The sequence below is a fragment of the Oncorhynchus tshawytscha genome, linkage group LG09 (assembly GCF_018296145.1).
Source record: "Oncorhynchus tshawytscha isolate Ot180627B linkage group LG09, Otsh_v2.0, whole genome shotgun sequence".
Taxonomy (NCBI): domain Eukaryota; kingdom Metazoa; phylum Chordata; class Actinopteri; order Salmoniformes; family Salmonidae; genus Oncorhynchus; species Oncorhynchus tshawytscha.
In genome coordinates, this window is record NC_056437.1 from 63,706,216 (window position 1) to 63,725,738 (window position 19,523).

The 19,523-nt window shown below is 40.9% G+C and overlaps 1 protein-coding gene across 3 annotated transcripts in view; it reads right to left on the bottom strand.

The window, feature by feature from the left end:
* The window catches only part of LOC112246418 (centrosome-associated protein CEP250-like), an 86,967-nt gene that overhangs the window by 20,934 nt on the left and 46,510 nt on the right, over positions 1-19,523 (bottom strand). For all 3 annotated transcript variants that reach the window (XM_042327195.1, XM_024414730.2, XM_042327196.1), the window contains exon 17: positions 112-213. In XM_042327195.1, the coding sequence (XP_042183129.1) occupies positions 112-213 (102 nt within the window). The remainder of the gene's footprint in view (positions 1-111; positions 214-19,523) is intronic.

Here is a 19,523-nt window from a genome sequence, read left to right on the forward strand (position 1 = left end):
GATCCAATTTTGGAGGATCCAGCACGTATCTACTTTTGAATAATCCGCACATTTTGTAGTATGAATAGACTGAGCGAATGTGTAGTATGAATTCTGCTATAATGTGAGTACCTCCAGTTCGTAGAGATCTTTCCCCTGTAAGGCAGTGGCCGGTTCCTCGCTAAGAAGGGAGTGCTTGCAAGAGATCTCCTCGGTCAGCCTCTGAGTCAGCTCCTGAGGAGAGGGGGATGAGTGTCAGACACCAACATCAAAGAAGCTTCCCTTTTGCCAACCATCCATGTTGAGTCTATGAAAACTTTGGTGTCCTACTACATTCTTTTCAATAATTTCCCATTTACATTTTTTTATTAGCCTTTATTTAAAACAGAGGAAACAAGCGGAGACAGAGTATATTTTACAGTTGTGCCCTATGATACAACAATAAAAACAACACAGCAATTAATACGAATTTAAAACCAAACAAAATTATAACATGTAAAAAGTACAAGATGGAGATTAAAATGATTAAAATAAATAAACTTCTATAAGATAAACACACATTGCAAAAAGCAATCACAATTTATAATAAAATGTTCATGTAATGTGCATTTAAACTGTCTTACAAGCACCAAAACATCTAACTGGAGTTCTCTCTGCAATTCATTCAATGAGTGTGGAGCATGAAAATCAAATGCTGTTTTGCCTAACTCAGAGTGAATACTGTATCTTTCAGATTCTGTACACTTTATTTAATACTTTAGACAAATGTAATTTCAATTTAGCATCATCTCCTCCCAGGATTTGCTGTGTGTCAATCACTGAGGTAAATAATTAACTGGAGACAGCATTAGAAGATGGCTAATCTCATCACCAGATACTTTCTTGCAAATTTGCAGAAGTTCTGGTGGACCATTATATCAAACATGGCCTGAAAGTTAAACTAAATCATTAGGATTTCCATCATCCTAGTCGAGGTGTAGATTACATCTGACATTCCAGTGTTCAAACTTGTAAACAAGGCTCCATGGGATTTCTCTTAATGCGACTCCATGCAGCGAATGGCAATGGCTGCTTTACTGTGGGTATAATGTGAGTAGCCACTTGCGGATTTGACAGCTCTAACACAGTTCCACCTCTGACATGGCCAAAACGACCGCTATGCGGATGTCGGTTAGAGCGTATCTGATTGAATAGAGTTCTTAAAGGGGAACAACGGCAAATTTCAGGAAATTTCTAAAAATACCTAAACCTCTCTGACTCAGTGTTGGACTGTCTGTCACAGTGCGCAGCTCTCTCACACAGGGAGAGCGAGGTAGAGCTAGGTCACAGGGTTATGCGCCCCTCCTCCTCACTGCAGCGCTACTATGCGCTAGCTATAACTTTGTGGAATAACACGGATCACAGGTTCACAATTGTACCTTTTCTAAAATCTCTGCCAAGCAGGAAAAAAAACCTGCCTGTGGGCTTACAGCACATGCAACAACACACACACAAGGGAACTCCTCATAAACACTACACCTGTCTGTAACCAGCAGTTTTCAAAATGCAGACATCAACCCTTTTACTATATTGTCAGAAGCATCAGGATAACATGTCTACAGGGGGAGCAGCAGCAAGTTTCTTCCCTGCCCCCGAATTTGGGCAATGCATGAAATAGCCTAGTATATCAAATTCTTGCCCAAAATGATCAGACTACACCAAGATTGACCAACAAAACCAAAGGAGATACAGTAAGTATAATATTTCATCAAGTCAACCTAAAGTATCATTGTGATTGAGTCCATTATACAATTGGCATTATATAATGCAAAGAAAACAGAGAGCATGTAAAATATATATATATATTTTACAGGAAGCAAACATGGGATGACTATGAAATATGAAGGTCTGTATAGTGACGATGTAGAGTGAAGGTGTCTCTGTTTTCATCCCTCTCTGTACCTTGGTGCAGTGGAACAATTATTCATTCTGGATAGCTGAACTCCTGTTAATAGTGAAAGGACACACATGTCTATGGGACAGTTTTCCAACCATAAAACTATCACAGTGGGCTGAGGTTTTCTAATCAGGTCACATAGTTTTAAAAATCTTTAGAGCCTCGGGGGGATGAATAGAAACACAGAGACAACAACCGCAGTTGGACAATATAAAAAAAGGGTTGATCTTGCTTTATGCAGGGTTGCATCGTTTAGTATGCACTTGTAATTAAAAAGTTATTCAGTCTGTCATCACTATGTTGATAGATTAGTTTCAGTCAATAATTTGGGATGAAAGGTCTAGGTAACCTAGCCAGCTGACACTTGGCTATAAACCAAATTTGTTCAAATTCACAATTTGTCCTCTCACAAATAAATGGGCTGTATATAGCGAAATACATTATGTAATGTTTGTTTCCCCTGGCCAGAGGGGACAGGGCACATTTGTATTTGTACTTATTATGGATCCCCAACCACATATCTACATTACTAAATCCATGTGTGTGTATAGTGCGTATGATATCGTGTGTGTGTGTGTGTGTGTGTGTATGCATGTGTCTGTGCCAATGTTTGTGTTGCTTCACAGGTCCTGCTGTTCCATAAGGTGTTTTTTTTTATCTGTTCTTTAAATCTAATTTTACTGCTTGGGTCAGTTACTTCATGTGGAATAGAGTTCCATGTAGTCATGGCTTTATGTAGTACTGTGTGCCTCCCATAGTCTGTTCTGGACTTGGGGACTGTGAAGAGACCTCTTGTGGCATGACTTGTGGGGTATGCATGGGTGTCCGAGCTGTGTGCCAGTAGTTTAGACAGACAACTTGGTGCATTCAACATGTCAATACCTCTCATAAATAAAAGTAGAGATGAAGTCAATCTTTCCTCCACTTTCAGCCAGGAGAGATGGACAATATTAGCTCTCTGTGTACATCCAAGGGCCAGCCGTGCTGACCTGTTCAGAGCCAATTGCAAAGTCCTTCTTTGTGGCACCTGACCACATGACTAAAAAGTAGTCAAGGTGTGACAAAACTAGGGCCTGTAGGACCTGCCTTGTTGATAGTGTTGATAAGGCAGATCATTGCTTTATTATAGACAGATTTCTCCCCATCTTAGCTACTACTGCATCAATATGTTTTGACCATGACAGTTTACCATCTAGTGTTACTCCAAGTAGTTTAGTCATCTCAACCTGCTCAATTTCCAAAGGATTTATTACAAGATTTAGTTGATGCTTAGGGTTTAGTGAATGTTTTGTTCCAAATACAATGCTTTTAGTTTTAGAAATATTTTGGGCTAACTTATTCCTTGCCACCCACTCTGAAACTAATTGCAAATCTTTGTTGAGTGTTGCGGTCATTTCAGTCACTGTAGTAGCTGACGTGTATAGTGTTGAGTCATCCGCATACATAGAAACTCTGTCTTTACTAAAAGTATGTCGTAAGTAAAATAGAAAAAAGCAAGGGGCCTAAACAGCTACCCTGGGGAATTCCTGATTGTAACTGGATTACATTTGATAGGCTACCATTAAAGAACACTCTCTGTGTTCTGTTAGACAAGTAACTCTTCATCCACATTATAGCAGGGGGTGTAAAGCCATAACATATACATTTTTCCAGCAGCAGACTATGATCAATAATGTAAAAAGCTGCACTCAAGTCTAACAAGACAGCCCCTGTAATCATTTTATCATCAACGTCTCTCAGCCAATCATCAGTCATTTGTGTAAGTGCTGTACTTGTTGAGTGGCCTTTTGCTGCTCCTTCTGCTCCTTCTGAAATTCTGTTGTCAATTTGTTTACTGTAAAATAACATTGTATGTAGTCAAACACAATTTTTTCCAAAAGTTTACTCAGGGTTACATGCTGATTGGTCGGCTATTTGAGCCAGTAAAGGGGGCTTTATTATTCTTGGGTAGCGGAATGACTTTAGCTTCCCTCCAGGCCTGAGGGCACACACTCTCTAGTAGGCTTAAATTGAAGATGTGGAAAATAGGAGTGGCAATATCATCTGCTATTATCCTCAGTAATTTTCCATCTAGATTGTCAGACCCTGGTGGCTTGTCATTGTTTATTTCTTAAATTTCTTATTTACAATGATGGCCTAGGAACAGTGGGTTAACTGCCTTGTTCAGGGGCAGAACTACAGATTTTTACCATTGTCAGCACAAAGATTTGATTTTGCAACCTTTCGGTTACTGGCCCAAGCTCTACCCACTAGGCTACCTGCCGCATCGATAGACAAAAATAATTTTTTCACCTCTTCCACAATGACTTTACGGAATTCAAAAGTACAATTCTTATCTTTCATAATTTGGTGCAATATACTTGGATGTGTAGTGTCAGTGTTTGTTGCTGGCATGTCATCCCTAAGTTCGCTTATCTTGCCAATGAAAAAGTCATTAAAGTAGTTTGCAATATCAGCGGGCTTTGTGATGAATGAGCCATCTGATTCAATATATGAAGGAGTCGAGTTGGCTTTCATTCCCCAACATGTAATTTAAGGTGCCCCAAAACTTTTTACTATCATATAATGTATCTTTGTTTCATAGTGTAGTTTATTTTTATTTAGTTTAGTCATATGATTTCTTAATTTGCAGCATGTTTGCCAATCATTTGGGCTGCCAGACTTAAATTCCATACCTTTTACCTCATACCTCTCAACCATACAATTTTTAAATTCCTCATCAATCCAAGGGGATTTAACAGTTTTTACAGTCATTTTCTTAATGGGTGCGTGCTTATTAGTAACTGGAATAAGTAGTTTCCTAAATCCGCCAAGTGCAGTGTCTGGTTGCTCCTCATTTACACACCAGACCAGAAAATATTCTTTACATCATCAACATATGAATCACTACAAAACTTATTGTGTGACCTCTTATACGTTATATTAGGCCCAGCCTTTGGAACTTTGGTTTTCCTATATATGGCTATTAGATTGTTATCACTACATCCTATAGATTTGGATACCTCTTTAAAGCAAATATCTGCAGCGTTAGTAAAAATGTGATCAATACATGTTGATGATTTAATTCCTGTGCTGTTTGTAACCACCCTGGTAGGTTGACTGACAACCTGATTCAGGTTGCAGACAATGGTTACAGTTTGAAGTTTTTTCCTGATTGGGCAGCTTGATGATAGTCAGTCAATATTTAAATCATCCAGAAAATATACTTCTCTGTTGATATCACATACATTATCAAGCATTTCACATATATTATTCAGATACTGAACGTTAGCACTTGATGGTCTATGGCAGCTTCCCACAAGAATGGGCTTTAGGTGAGGCAGATGAACCTGTAGCCATATTACTTCAACAGTAATTAACATTAGATCGCCTCTAAGCTTTACAGGAATGTGGTTCTGAATATAGACAGCAACACCGCCTCCGTTGGCATTTCTGTCTTTTCGGTTGATGTTATAACCATGTATTGCTATGACTGTATCATCAAAGGTATTATCTAAGTGAGTTTCAGAGAAAGTCAGAATTTGAATGTCATCTGTTACAAATAAGTTATTGACTTAATGGAACATGTTTCTTAGGCTACATGCGTTAATATGGGCTATTTTTTAGCACTTTTCTGGGTTGCTTGATTGTTTTTAATGCTTTACTGGGAAGCTTATAAGATGTAGGCTACCTGGCTGTTGTTAATTAGTAGCCTACAGTTTGTCAAACTGAAAATTATTTATCCATCGTGCTTATATTGGGCAGAAGTGTGTATGGTATCAAGGGGAGGTGTTTTTTATGTACACTGTGCTGGGGGCCATGATGGCTATGCTGAAGAGCAAGTGGGCAGGCATTGTAACGGAGACATACATGGGCTTCTTCTGCCGCTGTTAAGTAAAACCACCTATTCCTCTACTTCTTGCACTACTTCTCGTCATCATATTTCAATGTATTACCGTCCCTGTGTGCAAACCTACGTGAAAGACATGCAGAGGGACTTTGGTGGGCTCCGGACAGTGCTCTGAGTCCGGGGGACTCATCTCCAGAGACCTCTCAGGCTCCTCGGCTGTCAGGGGTGTTGGCAGCGAGGGAGCTGGGATGCCTCCTCTTCCCCATGTTTGGAATCCAAACCAGTAGATTCATGTCTGTACATAAAATCAAGTGCAAGACAGACCTGGTGTGTTTTTAAATACTTTGTGCTAAGTGCTCTCAGAAAGTATTCACAGCCCTTGACTTTTTCCACATTTTGTTGTCACAAAGCGGGATTCATATTGATTTGTCATTTTTTTGTCAACAATCTACACAAAATACTTTGTCAAAGTGGAAGAAAATGTATAACATTTGTAAAAGAATTATGAAAAATAAAACACCATATCTTGATTAGATAAGTATTCAACCCCCTGAGTAAATACATGTTAGAATTACATTTGGCAGCTATTACAGCTGTGAGATTTTGGGGTTAAGTCTCTAATAACTTTGCACACCTGCATTGTACAATATTTGCACATTATTATATTTCAGATTCTTCTAGCTCTGTCAAGTTGGTGGTTGTTTATCATTGCTAGACAGACATGTTCAATTCTTGCCATAGATTTTCAAGACAATTTAAGTCAAAACTGCAACTAGGCCAATCAGGAAAATTAAATTTTGTCTTGTTAACCAACTCCAGTGTGTATTTGGCCTTGTGTTTTAGGTTATTGTCCTGCTGAAATGTGAATTTGTCTCCCAGTGTCTGTTGGAAAGCAGACTGAACCAGGTTTTCCTCTAAGATTTTGCCTGTGCTTAGCTCCATTATGTTTCTTTTTACCCCTAAAAAAAATCAAGTGCAGCTACCATCATGCTTGAAAATATGAAGAGTGGTTGTCACACCCTGACCTTAGTATTCTTTGTTTTCCTTGTTATTTTGGTTAGGTCAGGGTGTGACATGGGTGATGTATGTGTTTTTGTCTTGTCTAGGTTTTTTTGTATGTTTATGGGGCTGTTTCTCTTCTAGGTATATTGTATGTCTATGGTTGCCTAGATTGGTTCTTAATTAGAGAAAGCTGTCTATCGTTGTCTCTGATTGGGAACCATATTTAGGCAGCCATATTCTGAAGGTACTTTGTGGGTGATTGTTTCCTGTCTCTGTGTTCTCTGCACCAGATAGGACTGTTTTGGTTTTGCCACGGTTCGTTTGTTGTTTTTGTGTAGTGTTCACGTTTATTTGTCTTTTATTAAAACATGTTGAGCACGAACTACCCTGCGTATTGGTCTGATCCCTGCTACACCTCTTCAGACGAAGAGGAGGAAATCAGTGACAGTGGTACTAAGTGATGTGTTGTTGGATTTGCCCCAAGCATAACACTTTGTATTCAGGGCTAAGTTCATTTCTTTGCCACATTTTCAGCAGTTATACTATAGTGCCTTGTTGCAAACTGGATGCATGTTTTGGAATATGTGTATTCTGTACAAGCTTCCTTTTCACTCTGTCAATTAGGTTATTATTGTGGAGTAACTAAAATGTTGTTGATCCATCCTCAGTTTTCTCCTATCACAGCCATTAAACTCTGTAACGGTTTTAAAGTCACCATTGGTCCTCATGGTGAAATCCCTGAGCAGTTTCCTTCCTCTCCAGCAACTGAGTTAGGAAGGACGCATGTATCTTTGTAGTGACTGGGTGTATTGATACACCATCCAAAGTGTAATTCATATCTTTACCATGCTCAAAGGGATATTCTATTTTTTATATACCCATCAACCAACAACCAATAGGTGCCCTTCTTTGCGAGGCATTGGAAAACCTTCCTGGTCTTTGTGGTTGAATCTGTGTTTGAAATGCACTGTTCGAATGAGGGACCTTACAGATAATTGTATGTGTGGAGTACAGAGATGAGAGTATTTCAAAAATCATGTTAAACTGTTAAATGATTGCACACACAGTGAGTCAATGCAACGTATTATGTGACTTGTAAAGCAGATTTTTCTCCTGAACTTATTCAGGCTTGCTATAACAATTGGGTTGAATATTTATTGTCTCAAGACATTTCAGCTTTTTTAATACAGGAATTTTTAATACATGCAATGTTTTAAAAAAAACATAAAATCAAATCAAATGTTATTGGTCACATACACAAGGTTAGCATATGTTAATGCGAGTGTAGTGAATTCCACTTTGAAATTATGGGGCATTGTGTGTAGTAGGCCAGTGACACAAATGTAATCTCAATGTAATCTATTTTAAATCAGGCTGTGACACAACCTGTGTGACAGCCTGTCTCCATTTAACTTTGTTTCAACTGACTGTGAACACATTGGACAATAGTGCAATATTGCCTACATGGATTTACTCTTTTTTTTACTCTCCCAAGGCACAGTGTAGCACTTGCCAGCCTCCCGGCTTTCCGCCAGCCTCCCGGCTTTCCACCAGCCTGTACTGGAAACCACATTCCCTCCAAGGTGCTTCTCTTCTGGCTATCATACAGGTAATATGACCAGTGTTGCATTGCTGTTTTGATGGGCCACAGTATTTAATTGCATGAGTAAGTCACAGCTCTCTCCTTGCTGTTGTTAATTAAGCTGGTGAGTTTTGCCTTGGCTTATTATCTAACTTGTTAAGCACATTTTTACTCATGAACTTATTTAGGCTTTCTATAATGAAGGGGTTGATACTTAATTACAAAAAACATTTTCAACTTTTAACCTTTAATTAATTCGTAAACATTTCGAATTTGACACTATGGGGTATTGTGTGTAGGCCAGTGACCAACAATCTCAATATAATCTATTTTAAATTCAGGCTGTAACAACAAATGTGGGAAAAGTCAAGGGGTGTGAATATTTTCTGAAAGCACTGTGTATGACATCACAAATTTTAAAATGATAAAAAACTGTAAATGATAGACAAACCTCGCACTGGTTGGTTTTAAATACTAGTGTTAGGTAAAATTACTCTTCACAAAAGCTTGTATTCTGTTTTATCTGCAGATGCATATAACCTTGCCCTAAGAGATATCTGTAGACTCAGACTATAGACTTCATAGGGAAAACTGTCACCATATTAGATAAACAACTATTGGCTTTGCTAGCTAGATACTGAATACAAGAAATACATCAATAATGGCATAGAATCATCATAATACCAGTGGTTTCAGATACTACAGCTAACGTTAACTTACTATTCTGAATGGCTTCTCCTGTCTGACCTGCAGATGCATGACTGTAGGCCTAGCTACTTGATGTTGTGGCTGTAATTGCACATAGGCTACATGTAGAATGGCGCCGGAGAGGATGGCTGACGTTTTACATGCGCCTAACCAACTGTGTTATTTGTTCGTTATTTGCGTTGTTTGTACCTTATTTTTTATGTTCTTATTTTGTACATAATGTTGCTGCTACTGTCTCTTATGACCGAAAATAACGTCTGGGCATCAGAACAGCGATTACTCACCACAAACTAGGTGAAGCATTTCCCTTTAACGAGTCCGATGTGAAGGATATACTGCTTTCCCGGGAACAGGCCCAAATCCCTGTCATTTGCGTGAAGAGATTCAGAGAAAAAGGGGGCGGAGGTCGGGCTCCCTTCTGAGAATTCATAGGTGAGTGAGTAAAACCCTACTTCCATCCTTTCTATTGGCAAACATGCAATCATTGGAAAATAAAATTGACGGCCTATGAGAAAATTTAAACTACCAACGGGACATTAAAAACTGTAATATCTTATGTTTCACAGACTCGTGGCTGAACGACAACATCAACATCATACAGCTGGCAGGTTTTACACTGTATCGGCAGGATAGAACAGCAGCCTCTGGTAAGACAAGGGGTGGCCGTCTATGTATATTTGTAAACAAAAGCTGGTGCACGATTTCTAAGGAAGTCTCAAGGTAGAGTATCTCATGATAAGCTGTAGACCACACTATCTACCTAGAGAGTTTTCGTCTGTATTTTTTGTAGCTGTCTAAATTACCACCACAGACTGATGCTGGCACTAAGACCGCACTCAATGAGCTGTATACCGCCATAAGAAAACAGGAAAACGCTCATCCAGAGGCGGCGCTCCTAGTGGCTGGGGTCTTTAATGCAGGGAAACTTAAATCTGTTTTACCAAATTTCCACCAGCATGTTAAATGTGCAACCAGAGGAAAAAAACTCTAGACCACCTTTACTTCACACACAGAGAGGCGTACAAATCTCTCCCTCGCCCTCCATTTGACAAATCTGACCATAATTCTATCCTAAGTGCATCGATGACGTCGTCCCCACAGTGACTGTACGTACATATCTCAACCAGAAGCCATGGATTACAGGCAACATCCGCATCGAGCTAAAGGCTAGAGCTGTCGCTTTCAAGAAGTGGGAGACTAATCCGGACGCTTATAATAAATCCCGCTATGCCCTCAGACGAACCATCAAACAAGCAAAGCATCAAGGTAACCTGCCTAAATTATTACCGCCCTGTGGCACTCACGTCGGTAGTCATGAAGTGCTTTGAAAGGCTGGTCATGGCTCACATCAACAGCATCCTCCCGGTTACCCTAGATCCACTCCAATTCGTATACAGCCCCAACAGATCCACAGCTGACGCAATCTCAATCACACTCCACACTGCCCTTTCCCACCTGGACAAAAGGAACACCTATGTGAGAATGTTATTCCTTGACAGCTCAGCATTCAACACCATAGTGCCCTCAAAGCTCATCAATAAGCTAAGGACCCTGGGAGTAAACACCTCCCTCTCTAACTGGATCCTGGATTTCCTGACAGGCTGCCCCCCAGGTGGTAAGGGTAGGTAACGACACATCCGCAACGTTGATCCTTAACATGGGGGCCCCTCAGGGGTGTGTGCTCTGTCCCCTCCTGTACTCCCTGTTCCTCCATGACTTTACGGCCAGGCCTGACTCCAACACCATCATTAAGTTTGCCGATTACACGAGGGGTAGGCCTGATCAACAACAAGACTGACCTTCTCCTTATAGGCTGAAACCTGGCCATGTGGTGCCAGGACAACAACCTCTCCCTCAACATGATCAAGACAAAGGAGATGTTTGTGGACGACAGGAAAAGGAGGACCGAGCACGCCCCCATTCTCATCGACGGGGCTGTAGAGGAGCACGTTGAGAGCTTCAAGTTCCTTGGTGCCCGTCAAACTAACATGGTCCAAGCACACCAAGACAGTCGTGAAGAGGGTACGACAAAACCTATTCCCCCTCAGGAGACTGAAAATATTTGGCATGGGTCCTCAGATCCTCAAAAGGTTCTACAGCTGCACCATTGACAGCATCCTGACTTGTTGAATCACTGTCTGATATGGCTCTGTTCGGCCTCCGACCGTAAGACAATACAGAGGGTTGTGCGTACGGCCCAGTACATCTGTGGGGCCAAGCTTCCTGCCATCCAGGACCTCTATACCAGGCGGTGTCAGAGGAAGGCCCTAAAAATTGTCAAAGGTTCCAGCCACCCTAGTCATAGACTGTTCTCTCTGCTACCGCATGACAAGTGGTACTGGAGCGCCAAGTCTAGGTCCAAGAGGCTTCTAAACAGATTCTACCCCAAGCCATAAGACTCCTGAACATCTAAAAAAATGGCTACCCAGACTACTTGCATTGTCCCCCTATCTATTACACTGCTACAGTACTCTCTGTTATTATCTATGCATAGCCACTTTAATAACTGCCTACATGTAAATATTTCCTCAATTCCTCAAACATTGCTGCTGGGACTTGCTTCCATTCAGCCACAAGAGCATTAGTGAAGTTTTGCACTGATGTTGGGCGTTTAGGCCTGACTCGCAGTTGGCGTTCCAATTCATCCCAAAGGTGTTCGATGGGGTTGAGGTCAGGGCTATATGCAGGCCAGTCAAGTTCTTCCACACCAATCTCGACAAATTATTTCTGTATGGATCTCGCTTTGTGCACGGGGGCATTGTCATGCTGAAACAGGAAAGGGCCTTCCCCAAACTGTTGCCACAAAGTTGGAAGCACAGAATCGTCTAGAATGTAATTGTATGCTGTAATACTAATTAGCTAGCTAGCTAATGAACCGATTTTAGCTGTCTGGCAGCTAACATGTTCTTGATGTGTTCAATAACTTTAGCTAAATAGTAATTACGTATTACAGCTAACATCACATTTTGATAACATGCACCAAGTGTAGAACAACTTTGCGACAGACGAGTAGGTAGCTAGTTTCCTGCGTCACATGTGGACATGTGGCGGACTGACTAATCGGATTGCAGAAGTGCTGACAAAAGTGGGCATAGCTAGGATCTATTGTCCATCCGATCAGAGACACTGTGCTCACAACATCTATCTCCTAAATAGCGTCGTTGGTGTATTTTTTTCAAATCTTTGAACAAATTGCGCGATATATGCCGTTTTTACCAGGTGCGACTCATCAAACTATAACAAGAATGTAGCCAACTTTCAACAACCTTTTAGATAAGAAAATATCTGCTTACCATTCTGTCATGTCAACCATCCATCTAAATAAAATAATTCCATGTGTCCTCCTTTTGTCTTTATATGTGTCTTCACACATAGCTTAGTCCATGAAATGGGGGTAATCACGGGCCCGGTTTCCTAATGGGAATTGAAACTTGTGCAACTTCAGTTTAAGTTTTATGTCCATATATATAAATTGCAAAAAAGTTCAAATGATTGAGTGACAGGTTAGTGCAAAATATGTTTATCTGCTGTGCTGTGTCAGCACAATGGACAGAGCGTGCCGTGGTGTGTTTAAGGGGGCTATGGAAAGCCACTGAGGCGGTTATTTATGACTCCTTTGGGTTGTCATAAAAAGCTAAATAGAAAAGGCTAATTGAACAACGTGATATGACTCCGCCTGTAATATTTGCCACTGCCACGATGGATATCAGAAATTGGCTTCGCCAAAGTAACCAAACAAAGCGAAAGTAAAGGGAAACAACTGGCTACTGTGTCAGTGGTTGTTAAATGTTATGACAGCACTGTGACATTCCTCTCTGACATCGAATGCATGCAATCGTACAAAACAGAAGTAAGACTCAAGGCTACAGGGATACTGAAGGCGGTGACTGACCCCGGCTTTAAGTTTATAGCCACCATAGTGCACAGAATCCTCAGTCTTCTCGATTCTGTAAACAAATTACTCCAGGCAAAAGCAACAGATCTTTACACTGGAGTCAAAGTGGTCCACAGAGTTGAGTTGAGAAGCTGAGGTGTGACAATGAATTCGAAGTAAAAAAATATATCTTTTTTTTAGTTCTTTTATTTTACCCCTTTTTCTCCCCAATTTCGTGGTATCCAATTGTTTTAGTAGCTACTATCTTGTCTCATCGCTACAACTCCCGTACGGGCTCGGGAGAGACAAAGGTTGAAAGTCATGCGTCCTCCGATACACAACCCAACCAAGCCGCACTGCTTCTTAACACAGCGCCATCCAACCCGGAAGCCAACCGCACCAATGTGTTGGAGGAAACACAGTGCACCTGGCAAGCTTGTTAGCGTGCACTGCACCCAGCCTGCCACAGGAGTCGATGAGACAAGGATTTCCCTACCGACCAAACCCTCCCTAACCCGGACGACGCTAGGCCAATTGTGCGTCGCCCCACGGACCTCCCGGTCGCGCGTGGTTACGACAGAGCCTGGGTGTGAACCCAGAGTCTCTGGTGGCGCAGCTAGCGCTGCAGAACAGCACCCTTAACCACTGCGCCACCCGGGAGGCGAGTTTGAAGTAATTTGGCCAATGTTTAATGCAAGTGACGCACCACCAGCTCCAAACAAATGATGACATTATGTCAGTACAAATCTCTAGCAATTGGTGGTGGACAGTATAGTAGGCCAGCAAGACAGATGAGAAGAGACTGAGTATAAAAGACTGTTCTTGGATGCTGTCATTGGTGAAATGTCAGAACAATTCAGCTAACTCAAACAGCCAAGTGGTGGAGACCCTGTGTGCCCTTGACCCAGAGAGCCATGACTTTCTAGATGTGAAAATGGTGAAACATTTGGTGGTGTTGGGTTCTGAGAATATGAAATGTTACTTATTCATATCACTGATGAGGTTGAGGGTCTTCACCAATAGTTAAGGGTTATATAGTAGGTGCAACTAAGCTTGGAATGTGTTGAGTGCAGGAACCGATTACATGTGGCAGGCATTGATAAGGGGAGACGGGTGGAGATCTTAGAAACTAACAATGTCACTGAGGGAGAGAGGGGAATATATAACGTTTACATTATGTCAGGATATGTTATTGTTAGCCATCAGGGATCCTCTGGGAGAAGAGACAGTCTGGTATCAATAACCATGACAGACTTGAGTTGGGGAAGAGTGAGCACTTTGGGGTAGAGGTCAGATCAGATGTGAGGAAGAACATATATAACTAAGGTTCTGTCTAGCAACGGGGATGCATTGGCTGTTCGGTTGTGGAGGAGGAGACAGCATAGGAGAAAGGGTTAAATATCAGTGCTTCTGTGAAATGTTTTTTTTTCCCTTTGGGAAGAATTAAACTTGGTTAAGCTTCTCTAGTGTCCGTGAGTTATTCAATCTTAAAAATAAGAACCTAATAGTGGAAACTGAGTTTAGTTTTTTGCACACTAAAATCGCCCACTCCTGGTCAAATGAGGACAAGTGGACCCCACTTGATATCCTGAAACGATTCTCTGGGCCTCTCTCCACTATGCCGACCGTGCTTACTGCACTGACACGTGGATGACCTTTGGGGAGTCCACAACTACATGCGAGAACTAATTTTACACTTTGACAAACGTGTTCAGTCAGAACAGAAGAAGCATGCTATACCCGAGGAAAGCTCATCTAATCAAACTGCCATTTGAGGGGGATCTTACAAGAATATTTCGGAGAGAATTAAATAATCAATGTTTCATGAGCTGAAATAAAAAATCCTAGAATGTTGTGCACAAATTTGTTTACATACATGTTAGTGAGTATTTCTCATTTACCAAGATAATCCATCCACCTGACAGGTGTGGCATATCAAGAAGCTGATTAAACAGAATGATCCTTACACAGGTGAACCTTCTGCTGGGGACAATAAAAGTCCAATATAAAATGTGCAGTTGTGTCACACAATAAAATCCTCAAATTTTGAGGGAGCACGCAACTGGCATGCTGACTGCAGGAATATCCACCAGAGCCATTGCCAGATAATTTAATGTTAATGTATCAACCATAAGCCGCCTCCAATGTCATTTTAGTGAATTTGGCAGTACGTCCAACTGGCCTCACAACCGCAGACTACGTGTAACCATGCCAGCCCAGGACCTCCACTTCCGGCTTCTTCACCTGTGGTATCGTCTGAGACCAGCCACCCAGACATGAAGCCCTTCTGTGGGAAAAACATATTTTGATTGGCTGGGCCTGGCTCTCCAGTGAGTTGGCCCTCAAATGGTTGGACCAATGCCCTCCCAGGCCCACCCATGGCTGCGCGCCTGCCCAGTCATGTGAAATCCATAGATTAGGGCCAAATTTATTTATTTCAATTGACTGATTTCCTTATATGAACTGTAACTTAATAAAATCATTAGTTGTTGCATGTTACATTTATATTTTTGTTCAGTATAGATCCATGGAGAGTTACCACGAGTCACAAAGAAAACAGGAGCTGCCTCCACTATTCCAGCACCATTTCAACTTCAACATTTCAACATAATCAAATCACCTATGGCTAGTCTAATACAGTGACAACTAAAAGATACCAAAAACAATTGAGTGGCTGTCCATTGTACTGATTTCTCTCTCTCTGTGTGTGTGTGTGTGTGTGTGTGTGTGTGTGTGTGTGTGTGTACCTGCAAGTAGAAAAAACATGTTGACTTACCCTACTTGTAGAAAAACACCAATGCAATCCTCCTCTTTCATGTTGCCGAAACAGTCTATAACTCTGTCATATAGTACACACTTTTAGTTTTTGTTGTCCTAGGCTACCTGACTAAAATGCTTGCTTGCTAGCCTAACTTCCTTTCATGGGCAACGATGAACCCGGCCACCTAGTTAACATTAGCATACTACAAATAGCTACATTTTGAACTTCCATCCTCTCAGGCCAGGGGCACAATGTATGAGTTTATAGTTGGATCAGAATCTCTGTAATAATCATTGGCAAGTACGGAGATTGAAGTAAAACCACAATCCCTATCTCCATCCATGGCTAATATAGGAAAGGGGCAATTTTAGGTAGATACAGTGCCTTTCGAAAGTATTCGGCCCCCTTGAACTTTGCGACCTTTTGCCACATTTCAGGCTTCAAACATAAAGATATAAAACTGTATTTTTTTGTGAAGAATCAACAACAAGTGGGACACAATCATGAAGTGGAATGACATTTATTGGATATTTTTTAACAAATCAAAAACTGAAAAATTGGGCGTGCAAAATTATTCAGCCCCTTTACTTTCAGTGCAGCAAACTCTCTCCAGAAGTTCAGTGAGGATCTCTGAATGATCTAATGTTGACCTAAATGACTAATGATGATAAATACAATCCACCTGTGTGTAATCAAGTCTCTGTATAAATGCACCTGCACTGTGATAGTCTCAGAGGTCCGTTAAAAGCGCAGAGAGCATCATGAAGAACAAGGAACACACCAGGCAGGTCCGAGATACTGTTGTGAAGAAGTTTAAAGACGGATTTGGATACAAAAAGATTTCCCAAGCTTTAAACATCCCAAGGAGCACTGTGCAAGCGATAATATTGAAATGGAAGGAGTATCAGACAACTGCAAATCTACCAAGACCTGGCCGTCCCTCTAAACTTTCAGCTCATACAAGGAGAAGACTGATCAGAGATGCAGCCAAGAGGCCCATGATCACTCTGGATGAACTGCAGAGATCTACAGCTGAGGTGGGAGACTCTGTCCATAGGACAACAATCAGTCGTATATTGCACAAATCTGGCCTTTATGGAAGAGTGGCAAGAAGAAAGCCATTTCTTAAAGATATCCATAAAAAGTGTTGTTTAAAGTTTGCCACAAGCCACCTGGGAGACACACCAAACATGTGGAAGAAGGTCAGATGAAACCAAAATTGAACTTTTTGGCAACAATGCAAAACGTTATGTTTGGTGTAAAAGCAACACAGCTCATCACCCTGAACACACCATCCCCACTGTCAAACATGGTGGTGGCAGCATCATGGTTTGGGCCTGCTTTTCTTCAGCAGGGACAGGGAAGATGGTTAAAATTGATGGGAAGATGGATGGAGCCAAATACAGGACCATTCTGGAAGATGGAGTCTTTGCAGACCTGATGGAGTCTGCAAAAGACCTGAGACTGGGACAGAGATTTGTCTTCCAACAAAACAATGATCCAAAACATAAAGCAAAATCTACAATGGAATGGTTCAAAAATAAACAAATCCAGGTGTTAGAATGGCCAAGTCAAAGTCCAGACCTGAATCCAATTGAGAATCTGTGGAAAGAACTGAAAACTGCTGTTCACAAATGCTCTCCATCCAACCTCACTGAGCTCGAGCTGTTTTGCAAGGAGGAATGGGAGAAAATTTCAGTCTCTCGATGTGCAAAACTGATAGAAACATACCCCAAGCGACTTACAGCTGTAATCACAGCAAAAGGTGGCGCTACAAAGTATTAACTTAAGGGGGCTGAATAATTTTGCACGCCCAATTTTTCAGTTTTTGATTTGTTAAAAAAGTTTGAAATATCCAATAAATGTCGTTCCACTTCATGATTGTGTCCCACTTGTTGTTGATTCTTCACAAAAAAATACAGTTTTATATCTTTATGTTTGAAGCCTGAAATGTGGCAAAAGGTCGCAAAGTTCAAGAGGGCTGAATACTTTCGCAAGGCACTGTAGCTAGCTACAGGACAAGGACACAACGAGATGTAACAATTCAAGTTTTTTTCGTTCAATGAAGTTTGGCTTCTGATGTGATTGGTCTGAAGCCAAATCCAAACTGGCTTTCATTGACACTTTTTTGTGGTGCGCCAGGATGATTCACGACTGACCTCACTCAGTTTCAGTCAAGAATGCTGATTGGCTATTATTTAAACAATAGAGATACATTCAGCCTTTGAGAAGTGAAGGAAATGTATGAATCACAGAGACAAAAGATATGTTATTTGGTATGGGTTTTTTTCTTGGTAAATTTTTGGGGGATACAACATGAATGCACGCCACTGGCATCAAGGAGGCTGAAGCTCTTCTGAAAAGGTGGAGAAATAGTCTAGCTGGTTGGTTGTCAAAATCTTAGTGGCATAGCCAGTGGTGCCATTTCAGCAAAAACCTAGGGTATGGAATGGCAAAATGACTTCCTTAGCCACCAGCCTAAATTTACAACGACCTTGCTTTAGTGTAGGGCTCTGTCCATGTTTCTGGAGATTTTGCGCCAACCTGTCACTTCTTGATCAAAAGCACTCAATGGTCTCAATGGTCTCACTCAATGACACCCCTGGGTAAAGCTAGTTTAATCATAGAAATATATACATTCTATTATGGTTTTCTTGGTAGCCTATTGGTTTCCGTGGTTGTAAATAGAACTGTACATATTGGAAACTTGTTTATGGCAGGCTGGTATTGCTCAATTGATTATGTGGGTAGAATTGTATCCAGAGAAGTGTATTGTGCCATATCACAACGTGTTGCTGTACTCGTGAGCGCCATTATTTTCCAGGTTTGAAGCGGGCCTATATGCCTATTTATTAGGCAAGACAGCTGAGCATGGCTGCATTTCAATGTAGTAGTCTGTAGTTTATGTTTTGGTTATTTGGATCTCCATTCACCTTTTTGTTTATTGTGTTTACTGTTAATGTAACTAGTCTAAATGTAGATTGTGTCCTGCCTTTATCAATCTGATATTTAGTTTACTGTTAATGTAACTAGCCTAAATGTAGATTGTGTCCTGCCTTTATCAATCTGATATTTAGTTTACTGTTAATGTAACTAGCCTAAATGTAGATTGTGTCCTGCCTTTATCAATCTGATATTTAGTTTACTGTTAATGTAACTATCCTAAATGTAGATTGTGTCCTGCCTTTATCAATCTGATATTTAGTTTACTGTTAATGTAACTATCCTAAATGTAGATTGTGTCCTGCCTTTATCAAACGGATATTTAGTTTACTAGGCCTACCAGGTATCGCTGTTTTGTTCTGTTCCTATTCATTTGTTTGCATTCACAGTTGTGTCATTATTCTAAGACAAACTGATATTCAGTGTTTTTGTTTGCATTCATGAATAGCTAGGCTACTACTTTCCGCATTTAGTTTTAATTATTTTGGTAAGACAGGTGTGTGTATGGCTGCATTCACAAAGGCTGTTTGTTATAGGGGAATTCACCTATCTTCATTACCAAAACGGCATTGCTTTACTGCGTAGGGCGCTGTTTATTGTGCTGATACAGTGCAGCGGATATAGGCTACAGATTTTGCCCAGCCTGTCCCTTCAAAAGCACTCAATCAATGGTCTCGGAGTCTCTGCATTTGAACTTTATGTTTATTGTGGTATAGCGTGATAGTATAGCGTGAAATAAGCAGAATTCAGATCCCTTGACTTTTTCCACATTTTGGTAGGTTACAGCCTTATTCTAAAATTGAATTAAATAGGACATTTCCATAAGTATTCAGAACATTTACTCAGTACTTTGTTGAACCACCTTTGGCAGCGATTGCAGCCTTGAGTCTTCTTGGGTATGACGCTAAA